The sequence below is a fragment of the Phoca vitulina genome, unplaced genomic scaffold (genome assembly GCF_004348235.1).
Source record: "Phoca vitulina isolate PV1807 unplaced genomic scaffold, GSC_HSeal_1.0 scaffold7, whole genome shotgun sequence".
Lineage (NCBI taxonomy): Eukaryota > Metazoa > Chordata > Mammalia > Carnivora > Phocidae > Phoca > Phoca vitulina.
Window position 1 is genome coordinate 68,693,536 of NW_022589710.1, and position 12,350 is coordinate 68,705,885.

General features: G+C 42.3%; 1 protein-coding gene across 1 annotated transcript in view; it reads left to right on the plus strand.

The window, feature by feature from the left end:
- TECPR2 (tectonin beta-propeller repeat containing 2) overlaps positions 1–12,350 on the plus strand; it is a 107,752-nt gene that overhangs the window by 15,795 nt on the left and 79,607 nt on the right. Inside the window, exons 3-4 of the mRNA XM_032405962.1 lie at positions 10,723–10,851; positions 11,245–11,376. Of these exons, the coding sequence (XP_032261853.1) occupies positions 10,723–10,851; positions 11,245–11,376 (261 nt within the window). The remainder of the gene's footprint in view (positions 1–10,722; positions 10,852–11,244; positions 11,377–12,350) is intronic.

Sequence of the window (12,350 nt, forward strand, 5' to 3'; positions counted from 1 at the left end):
GGAGGGTCAGAGGGAGAAGCAGACTCCCTGCCAAGCAGGGAGCCCGATGCGGGACTCGATCCCGGGACTCCAGGATCATGACCTGAGCCGAAGGCAGTCGCTTAACCAACTGAGCCACCCAGGCGCCCCCGTGTGTCTCATTAATCACCAGTTTATTGTCCTTTTTTTAAAAATATAACTATTTTTTTTAATTTCAGCCTCCACACTCAAAAAAACTTAAGGAAACAAGAGTTTAGTGTTCCCCAGAATGAAACTACAATTATACCTAATTGCCTATTTTATAGTTTTACCTGGAATTAGCTTTCTCTTTATCATATGATGAGCCCTATGAGCTTTGAAGGAAAGTGATATGCTAGGACAACCTTCACAGGGATGACCAGAATTTGAGAGAATCTAGTACAAATTCTTGGAACCAGCACACGAAGAGGGGACTCCAGGAAAAATCCCATATATATATTTTAGCTGGTTTTCTCCTACTGAGGGATCAGAAAAAAATGTACTTTACTGGGACCAAAATCCATATTTGAGCAGCCCTGAGTATCAAAAGTGTTTTTCAAGCATCCATTTGGTATAGAATACAAACCTATAATTGTGGAAAATCACAAAGGAAGTACAAAATAAAAATTCTGTTTTGGAAAGAACACAGAATTTGGAGTTAGATTATTAGGGTGTGAAAAGAAAGCTAAATATCTGTATATAAAACATACAGGGAAAGATCTGGGGGAGTACCGCTGAGTATCCATTGATGTGATACTCTCACTCTGTGTGGGGACTGAGAATGGGATAAGCTAAGGGAGGAAGTGTGAAGAAGTATCTTTTTGTTTTCTTTAAATACTGTAGCATTTTTTTGTTAAGAAGAATGTTTTCCTATATTACTTGTGTAAACACAACAACACAAAGATCTGTTCTGAGCTTTGGCTGTCAGTCAATAGCTACATGATCCTAGAGATGGATTAACTAAGTTGTTCTTGTCATTTTTGTCTTCAGAGCTGGTTGGGTCTTAAAATAATTTGGTACAGTTGCCATGTTTTTCAGATAAAGAAGTGGTAAGATTCCTGCTCCAGGCCACAAGGCTGCTTGCCTAACCATTAGGCTCACTTCCTGTGAGAAGGCAGGGCTTCCACAAAAGTCTGGATTTAGAAGACAATAGAAACCAGAATCAGGATCTCTGGAATTTCCAAGTGAAAACTGAGAGATGCATCAACTAGTTTTATTTAGGGGAATATCTAAGATTTTATGGGAAGGTAAATAAAAATAAAAGTTAGCTTACCCTATAATAAACCCAGGTATGGCATGGATGAAAGATCATGTTTTTAAATGAAGTTATGTTTCTAAAGAAGAAAGCAGATCTTATATATGCTAAATACAGTCTGTCATGTGTTTTCAAGAATAATGCTTTTGGAAACCTTTTTTCCTACACAAGTTAGTGGGAGAGGGCAGATGGAGACATCAAAAGTTCTAGCTCGTGCCAGAAGCACTAAGGAAATGTGAGGAGCTAGTAGCAAGTATAAAAATGTTATAAACTTGTTAAATATATGATGTGACATACATAAGAATAGACCAGAAAGATAACTTGACCTGAGCTTCTCATTTTCTGCTTTGAAAGTAATTACATGATCTTTCTTCTTAGCATTCAACGAGTTGTGGAAATTTCATGGATTTGCCCTCAGAACCTTTGCACTAACTACAGCAATGCTAGTTCTTATTTCTGCAACTTATCCACACTTGCTGTCTCTGTGAATTCATTCAGTTTTTCTCCAGTGCTTACTATGTACTAGGCACATTTTAGGTCCTGTAGAGGCAGTGCAGAAAATGGCAGGCAAGGTCCCTGCCTTCAGGGAGCTTAGAGTCTGATGGGGAGCCGGAACGCTGAGGAGGAGACATCAACACACAGACTAACAAGAAGGGAGAAGCCTGAGGGGAAAACAAACCAGAGAGGGGGTGAGGAGTGCCAGCAGGAGTGGTTGCAGTTTTAAATAGGAAGTTCAGGGAAGGGCTCACTGAGCAGGTGACAGCTGAACGGAGACTCGAAGACAGTGAGCAGCACACCATGCTGATAACATCTGGGGTAGAGTACTCCAGGTGGAAAGAGGGAGCGGCCTGAACACGGGAACATGTCTGCAGTGTTTTCTAGTTGGAAAACTCATGCTTCAGAATGGTTTGAAAGTTTCATTGACTTTTACCTGGTGTATATATATATATATATTTAAAGATTTTATTTATTTATTTGACAGAGAGATACAGCGAGAGAGAGAGAGCACAAGCAGGGGGAGTGGGAGAGGGAGAAGCAGACTCCCCACTGAGCAGGGAGCCCGACGTGGGGCTTGATCCCAGGACCCCGGGATCATGACCTGAGCTGAAGGCAGACACTTAACGACTGAGCCACCCAGGCGCCCCTACCTGGTATATTTTTTAAAGTGATGCAGAAATGAGAGTTTTTGTCTCACCGCATCAGCCAAAAGTGCATTTGCCTCATGGCTTCCCTTGTCATTCCCTATGGAAGTAACGCTTAGGATTCCATGATCTAAATTCTGGCATGTCCGTAGCATTACAGTATAGGGTTTCACTGGTGTACGTCTCAGCACAGATTGCTTCAGTTGATTGGCTAATGGTAATTTAAAATTGTATTTGCAATTTAATGAGTCAAGAAGAGTGAAGATACTAGTGGAAAAAGAACAAGATGGGAGAAGTTGCTCTACCATGTTAGCAAGACTTATAAACCTTCAGTAATTAAGCCGAATGTGGTTATTAGCACAAGAATAGTTATGGAAGTCAGTGGAACAGAATAGAGAAGCCAGAAAATCCACATATACATAACTCATAAACACTTGAGTTTTTGCAAAGGTGATATTACAGAATTTTTTAGTAAATGGTGTGGGACATTTAGATACGAGTATTTGGGGAAAAGTGAAACTTGATCCTTACCTCACTTCATATACTTCTTTTGTCTTAGCACTTTAACTGTGTTGTACCTTCGTCTCAACTGCTGAGACTTCTACTGGCTAATTGTTTCCTTTATAGGTAATCTGCCCCTATCTCTCTCTAAGATCTTCTCTAGTGGTAGAGTCCCAGGCCCTAGGGACTTCCTTCAAGTCCAGTGGATGTTCCCTACTCCAGTTTGTCCAATGGAGTAAAGGAAATTATTCCAGAAAAGCAGGGTTTTTAACTTTTAGATCATTAAACAGTTACATAATTATTTAAACTGTGGTTCTTTGTTAGTAAAAGAGGGATAAAAGTGAAACAGTTCTTAGGAATTTAATGAATTCATATCTTACCTGAGTCTTTTTAAATATTTCTAAGTATTTCATATCTATTAGCTATTTGATATGCTAGCAGTTTCGAGTAAAGGTTAAGCTGTGGCATGTCAAAAGAAGCTCATAAAGAAAGCCTTGTCAGACTTCACAGCTCCCAAGAGCTTACTCACAAAGAACACTTCCCCTCCATGCAGTTTTGTCTTGTGTATAACGGGAAAACTGCCTGCCAAGGAGTCTAAAGAGGAAACTGGTGGTCCTCTGACAAGTGACTTTGGCTTGGGGTGTTCCTGTCGGCTTGGCCGCAGCTTGCTTAAACTGCACTGCAGCTGGAGATTAGCCTTTGCAACCGCCCTTCCTTCCCTCTCTCCATCTCGGGTTGCGGACCTGCCTTGTGAGCTGACAGTTCTTCTGCTTCTTCCAGCTGTCTCCCCCTTTCCCTCACAGGTGTTTCCCCAAACAAAGGCCTCACATGCCTACTTCCACCATCGCATCCTGCTCTTTGGTGGTAACAAACTAGTGCAACAGTGTAGTCCAGTCTCGGGACTCCTGTAGCCTGCTTCTGTTGGTCACTATGAGAGGAGAGTTGAATTCTCTGATAGAAATTTTGCATTTGTCTTTCTCATCAGTTCTGGCCATTTCTGCTTCACATATTTTTTTTTAATTGTGGTAAATTATACAGAATGTAAAATTTCCATTTTTCCATTTTTAAATGTATAGTTCAGTGGTATTAAATACATTCAGGTTATTGTGTTGTCTCATGAATTTTTATTATTATTATTATTATTATTACTATTTTTAGAGAGAAGAAGAGGGAGTGAGAGAATCCCAAGCAGGCTCCACACCTAGCACGGAGCCTGACACGGGGCTCAATCTCACGATTCTGAGATCATGACCTGAGCCTAAATCAAGAGTCAGATGCTTAACTGACTGAGCCGCCAGGTGCCCCCCGCCCCTTATTTTTTAAGAGAGAGAGAGAGAGTGTTTCATGCATTTTTAAAGCTCTATTATTAGGTATCTATACATTTAGGATTGTTCTGTCTTATTAAATAGATCCTTTTATCACTACAAAATGTCTCTTTTTATCTTTGGTAATATTCCTCCTCTACTTTGTCTGGTGTTCATATAGCCTCTCCTATTTTCTCACAATCAGAGTTTGCATGATATATCTTTTTCCATTCTTACCTTTAGTTTATCTGTGCCTTTATATCCAAAGTGCATTTCTTGAAAATAGCATAAGATCAGGTCTTACTTTTTTATTCAGTATGACAATCTACCTTTTTTTTTTCTAAAGTCAGCTCTACACCCAATGTGGGGCTTGAACTCATGACCCCAAGATCAAGAGTTGCATGCTCCACCAACTGAGCCAGCCAGGCACCCTGACAATCTCTACCTTCTATTATACCAAATTTAGGCCATTTATATTGAGTGTAATTATTAATATGGTTGGGCTTAAGTCACAGTTCCTCAACCTGACACTATTGACATTTTGGTCAGGTGGTGCTGTCCTGTGTATTGTAGGATGTGGAGCAGCACCCCTGCTTTCTCCCTACTAGATGGCAATAGTATCAGCCAAGTTGCAACAACCTCCAGACATTATCAAATGTCCCATGGCAGGGTGGGGGACAAAATTGTCCCCAATTGAGAACCATTAGTTAAGTCTACCATCTTGGTAATTGTTTTCTGCTTATGCCACCTATTCTTTATATCTTGTTGTTTTTTCTTTTCCTACCATCTTTTGGACTAATTATTTTTTCGTAGTTCTATTTTATGTCCCCTATGGCTTATTAGGCCCTACCTGTTTTATTTATTTATTTATTTATTTATTTTTTAAAAAGATTATTTATTTATTTATTTGACAGAGAGAGAGACAGCGAGAGAAGGAACACAAGCAGGGGGAGTGGGAGAGGGAGAAGCAGGCTCCCCGCTGAGCAGGGAGCCGGATGCAGGGCTCGATCCCAGGACCCTGGGATCATGACCTGAGCCAAAGGCAGACGCTTAATGACTGAGCCACCCAGGCGCCCCCATCTGTTTTATTTTTCAGTAGTTTTTCTAGGATTTACAACATTTGTCCATCTACACTCAAATAATATTATATAACTTTCCAAAGATAGAAGAACTATGCAACAATTTATTTTCCTTTCAGATTTTTTGTTGCTGGCACAGAAATACAACTGATTTATGTACATTTCACTTATATCCTGTTTTATAGATTTCTTGGGGTTTTCTACATAGGTAATCACTTCTGCCTGTGAAGAAAGTGTTTTACTTCATTGTTTCTGATGTGCATGCCTTTCAGTTTTTTACTTGATTTACTGTCCTGGTTATAGGACCTCCAGAATAATGTCCACAGTGAGAACAGATGTCTTTGCCGTGTGTACACTCGTTAGGTATAGATTCCTCAGAGATGCTTTTTATTCCTACTTTTTTCTTTTCTTTTTTTTTTAAGATTTTTTTTATTTATTGGGGCACCTGGGTGGTTCAGTCATTAAGCGTCTGCCTTCGGCTCAGGTCATGATCCCAGGGTCCTGGGATCGAGCCCTGCATCAGGCTCCCTGCTCCAAGGGAAGCCTGCTTCTCCCTCTCCCACTCCCCCTGCTTGTGTTCCCTCTCTCGCTGTGTCTCTCTCTGTTATTTATTTTTTGACAGAGAGAGAGCACAAGCAGGGGGAGCAACAGAGGGAGAGGGAGAAGCAGACTCCCCGCTGAGCAAGGAACCCGATGCGGGGCTCGATCCCAGGACCCTGGGATCATGACCTGAGCCGAAGGCAGTCACCCAACCAACTGAGCCACCCAGGCGCCCCTCTACTTATTGCTCTTCATAGTTTTCTGAGAGTTTTTATCATGAATGAGCATTGAAGCTTGTCAAGTACTTTTTTTTTTTTTTTAAGATTTTATTTATTTGACAGAGAGAGACATAGCGAGAGAGGGAACACAAGCAGGGGGAGCGGGAGAGGGAGAAGCAGGCTCCCCGCTGAGGAGGGAGCCAGATGCGGGGCTCGATCCCAGGACGTTGGGACCACGACCTGAGCCGAAGGCAGACGCTTAATGACTGAGCCACCCAGGCACCCCGCTTGTCAAATACTTTTTCTGAATCTGTTGAGATAACATGATTTTCTTCTTTATTCTGTTAATATGGCATATTATATGTATTGAGTTTGATTATTAATTCAGCTGTGCATTACTTCTGTAAACCGCACTCTGTTGTGATGTAGTATCCTTTTTAAAAATCTTGCTGTATTCATCTCAGTAATATTTTATTATGGTCATTTGGTATCTGTATTCATGAGGGATATTGGTCTATAGTTTTCTTATGATGTCTGCGCTTTCTCATCATACATATAAGTGTCTTGTACTCTTGATTTTTTTTGTTTGTCTAAATGTCTCTATGTCTCTAAGTTGTTTAGACAGGCATATATTCAAAGCTAACAGTTTTTCTGTCTTAGCATTTTGAAGATGATCTTCCATTGTCTCCTGGACTTCATTGTTTCTGTTGAGAAGTTTTGTTCTCTTTTGTTAAAGATTTTATCTTTAAGCAATCTCTATACCCAATGTAGGGCTCGAACTCAAAACCCTGAGATCAAGAGTTGCATGCTGAGCCAGCCAGGTGCCCTGAGAAGTTTGTTTTTTAATATTCATATGTGGTCATTTGCCTTTTTGTCTGATATTAATACCATCTCATGGTCTTTGAGGTTTTACTGTTTCACTACACAGTGTGTTTAGTGTATTTCTTTCCATTAATCTTTTTTAAGGCTTGTGCTCTTGAGGACACAGGTCTTTCATCAATTCTAGGTAACTTCTAGCCGTTATCTCTGAAGATGTTGCCTCCTATTTATTCCCTTTTCTTCAGGCGTCCCAATTAGATGTAGTTTGGACCTTTGTATCTGTCCTCCAGGACTCTGCTCTTTCATATTTTTTATCTTTTCCTCTTTCTTGCACAGATCTATTATCTAGTTCAATAATTTTCTTTCAGCTGTGACTAATCTGCTATTTAATCACCACTAAGGTTTTAAATTCTTTTGATTCTTTTTCATTTCTGATAGTAGCTTACTATTACGTTTTAATTTCCTTTTGTATTTCTTTAAAATTTTAAGCATATTTCTTTTATGTTCTGGGTCTCTTCAGTCTAAATGTAATACTTGGGCGGGGGCAAAGGGTTGTCCAATTCTGTTATTGCTTTTTTTAGTTGATTCTTCTTCATGGGGCCTTTTTCCCTATGGTAGTTTCTAATTAGGAGCTCTGCGGCTGGTCCCAATATGTGTGAATGCTGAGGGACCTGGGTCAAGACTGTGTCCCACAGATGGGGTTTATACTCACTCTGCCAGGCCCCTTGGACTGCTGCTAACATCGAAGCACTTCACATTGACTGCTGGCATGGAGCCCCTTTGGAGTGGAAAAGGAAAATAAATTCAAACTCTGAGGCTAAACAGGACAGGCTTGGGATGGCAGATTCTTGAGGAACATTTTTCTTTTTTAGTCACTCCAGTCAGTGTCTGAGAGAAGACAGAGTTGCCAGCAAATTGATTTTTCCCTAGTTTACACTTTCACTGAGGGTTAGATTTTCAGGGGTTCTTCAGGGGCTTTTGCAGGGGATATCAGTTCCAGCCCCCCACTCATCTGGCCTGAAGCCTCATCCTCATTAGCCCTGCTCAGCTCAGGAAACCGAGGCTCTTGGTGTTGACCAGATAGTCCTAGGGTGGCCCATAGCTTCAGGGTTTGACAATATTTTGACAATATTCTTTTTGTGTTTGGCCCCCGTAGATTTTTACTTTCTAGAGATCAGCTATGCATTTTTTTTAAAGGTTTTATTTATTTATTTGAGAGAGAAAGAGCATGAGAGAGGGGAGGGTCAGAAGGAGAAGCAGGCTCCCCACTGAGCAGGGAGCCCGATGCGGGACTCGATCCTGGGATTCCAGGCTCATGACCTGAGCCGAAGGTGGTCGCTTAACCAACTGAGCCACCCAGGCACCATAAAGGATGTTTTATGGGGGCTTCTGGGTGGCTCACTTGGTTAAGTATCTGACTCTTGGTTTTGGCTCAGGTCACGATCTTGGGGTTGTGGGATCGAGCCCCATGGGCTCCGCGCTCAGCATGGAGTCTGCTTGGGATTCTCTCTCTCCCTCTCCCCCTTCCTCCCACTCATGTGCATGTGAGCACACACACATTTTCTCTCTCTCTCTCAAATAAATGAATAAAATCTTTTTTTTTTTTAAGTTATTTTATACATCTTACTCAGCATTTCTAGGTGTTTGGAGGGGAATGTTTTCCAGAATAGCTAGACTTATACTGTAGGCAGTTGAAGCCTCATGTTTTGCGTCTATCAGAAGCTAAGTATTGATAATCTGATTCTTGGGATGTTTTGGTTCTTAAGAACCATACATTTATTAATGATTATATTATATAACATTAACTCAAAATGTTGGTTTATTAAAAAGCATGTGTACAAGCACCACACATAGGTATTCAGGCTTTCTGCCCATCTGAGTAATGATTTTTATTTTGAAGCCATTCGTTCAGAAAAATTACACAGCTATTTTGAATTTGTCTTACAACATGGCAAGATCTCCAGTAAGGGATTTTGATTCCTGATGTGGTAGCAGTTTTTATAATTACAAATTCCCAGGGTGCTGTTCTCTTCAACATCCTGCTGCCATATCAAGACTACCTGTGTCTAAAACATGTTCTGTCACCGTCTTCCCTCAGAGTGGCCCCAGTGGATTCTGTTCAAGGAACCATCACTCGTGTTTCCCACACTGCAGATGATAAAGTCCTTTTATTCCCCTTCCTCTCCACAAGCCTCCAAACGTTCCATCTGCGGGCCTGTGGATTCACCCTCAGAGAGCGCGTAGAGCAGCAAGGCAGGGCAGAGCCCCTGGAGAGAGTCATACTTGAGTGTGAATCCTCTCGACTCCTCTAGCTGTGTGTCCTTAGACAAACCACTCACCTTTGGAAAATGAGGAAACCCCAGCACGTCCCCTCACGGTTGTTTGAGGAATCAAGGAGATAATGCATGTAAAGTGCTTAACAAGGTGTCTGGCGCAGGGGAACACTCAGTAAAGGGGAGTTGCTGTGCTCTTTTCCTCGTTGCTGTCATCATGCCAACCAGGTCTTGACAGAGTCTTCTTTCTTCATTGGCTTTGTGCTCATTCATTTTGCCACTTCTCCAGACTAGGCACATAGTACCTCTGGCCTGAACTACCGCGGAAGGCTCCCGGCTGGTCACACTTCCTCCTCCTCCTGTGCTGTGCCTGATTGGGGTTATCAGAAACACCTCTGATGGATACACTGGCAAAGTCAGGAATCTTCCAGGGCTCCCCTTTGCCTTCCTGTAGCTTAAGATCCAAATCCCTTACCTCCATCACAATCTCTCATCAGATATATTTATAGCCCATGAGAATACCCTGGAAGCTGTGAAGTACCAGATGAAAGTGAGTACAGTCATCACCACCCCCACTGACTGTAGGCGGCTTTTCATGTGCGTGGCTCACTGCCACAGCTCAGCTTTAGGAGGGCGGGACTGCGACCTACTTTAGGTTATATTACCATAGCAGCTGACTCAGTATCCTGAATGTGGAGGGTATGCTTCCACACTTGACAGATTGATTACCATCTAAATTACTGCATCAAAATGTAGGGATCAAAGTAGTTTATTGGAGATCTTGCCATATGTCTTAGCAAGGTCAAATGGTTGTGTTAATTTTTCTGAATGAATGGTTTCACTCAATGGGCGGGAAGCCTGAATATCTGTGTGCAATGCTTGTATGTGTGCTTTTCTTTTTTTTTTTTTTTAAGATTTTATTTATTTGAGAGAGAAATAGAGAGAGAGAATGAGCAGGGGGCAGGGAGAGGGAGAAGCAGGCTCCTCACCAAGCAGGGAGCCCGACGGGCTGATCCCAGAGATCATGACCTGAGCCAAAGGCAGACGCCCAACCAACTAAGCCACCCAGGTTCCCCTGTACATGTGCTTTTTAATAAACCAGTGTATGAAGCTTGAGTTAGTGTTATTTAATTTGATTACTGATCTAAGAACAAATCCGTTTACAAAGCACTTTCAGAGGCATCATCTCCTTGATCCTCGTGGCAAGCCTGCATGGCAGACAGACCATGGACTACAGTGGTTGAGTGGCTTGTCCAAGTTGAAAGAGAAGGAAGCAGAGCTTGGGTCTGGGATAGCTCTTCTTACTCCAGTCTCCTGTCTCCAAGGTTCTTAGCACGCTCTCGTTAAGAGCTCAGAATATTGATACTTGATTGATGAGCATTTCCTTCATTAGAAATGTGTTTTTTATTTTGTCATTTCAAGATGAAGGACCTAGAAGAAAAAAGGAGGGTTCTAACAGATGTAATTGTTTTTCTGAGTTGCATACATTTTCAATCAGGGCTTTGTAGAGGCTGCAGCCTGATGCGGCTTCTGCCTCCAGGGGTGATGTTTACATTCCAGAAGCTAGCCTTGTCTTGAACGTTTGCTCTTTTAGGGGAAAACTGAACCCATCACGGTGGTAAAGCTGCTGAGCTGCTTCGATGACCTTGTGGCTGTGGGCACCGCCTCCGGGAGGGTTGCTGTCTTTCAGCTTGTATCCTCGCTGCCAGGGAGAAATAAACAAGTAAGTACTAGTCACTTTGGCATTTCTTAACTTCTTGGCAAATTCCTCGTGGATCTTCAAATGAGAAATCCTCATCAGCCTGGAAAATACATGCTTAGAAAAACTTCACCCTGTGCTCTTAATCGGATAACATTTTGGTTCTTGGTAGGACACTTGGCAGAAAGCACGTTTGGGTAATTTAGATTGTGCCTAATATTTTCTGGCTGCCCTCTGTCAGTTTTAAAGAGAAATAGCCAGAGGGAACCTTGAACAGGGTTTTGTGTAGAAAACAAGGTTGGGAAAACCAGCTCCTCCACGATTAGGAGGGCCTATGTACCCCCGTGCCCACAGAGCCCCGTCTCACAGTGTCTGTTCCTTTCTTTCCTTGCGCTCATGTTTACCGGTTATTCCCAGCTTCGGAGATTTGATGTCACCGGTATTCACAAAAATAGCATAACAGCTCTGGCTTGGAGCCCCAATGGAATGAAATTGTTCTCTGGAGATGACAAAGGGAAAATTGTCTATTCTTCTCTGGATCTAGACCAGGTAAGATTATTTCCAGAAATATTTTTGGCCTTATATTTGGAGAAATTATATCCATAATTACATTTTAGTCGGTCAGTTTGTATTCTCAATCATTGTCCCTTTATAATCTCATTATTGTTGGTAACGTTATCCCTCAAGGACTTCTCTAACGTCTTCTGAGTTTCTACTTCTGTGACTAAAGGGTTGGCCTTTGTTTGCACTGGCCCCTTCCTTCACAGTGTTCATTGTCCTGTTGTCTCCCACTGCTCCTTCGAACAGAAGCCATTGTCACTCCTCACTCCTTAAAGGGTTTGTAGGAACCATGCAAAGCCTTTCATAATCATAACTGTTAACAGAGGTCAGTGCTTTCAGGGGGCAGAGAGCTCGCCCCAGTTAAACCTTGCCTCTCGCGTGGGAGGGAGTGGGCTGAGGAAGAGGAGGTTTGGTGGCAGCCCGGTGCCCAGCCGCCACCTTTGTGTTTGTTGCTTTGTTTAATCCTCACAACAGCGCCCTGAGTTACGTGTGCTCTTCCTCCGTCAGTAGATGAAAAACCCAAGGCTCAGTGACCCCGTCACTAGCCCGGGGTCACAGCGAACACCTGGCAGAACCCAGCTTCAAACAGGCTCTGCTCCAAAGCCCGCACCTTTTCCATCGCACGTGTGGCTCTGTGCAGTCCTGTGCTTTGCTGGGTCACAAGTCTGCCCAGCTAGACTGAACATCTTGGTGGCGCGAGCCTTTCATTTTCTTATGTGTAGCCTTCATTCCTCGTGTGTAGTAGGAATTCAGCAATTACTAGCCAAGTGGCTTTTAGTCCCTCTGATCCATGACTGACCTATTACAAGTTCTCTCCAGCGGTAGTCCTCAAAGTTTTTGGTCTCAGGACCTCTCTGCACTCTTAAAAGGAGGCTCCCAAAGAGCTTCTGTTTGTATGGGTTATAGCTACTAAGTGTACCATGGTAGAAATTAAAACTGAGAAATTTTAAAATATTTATTAA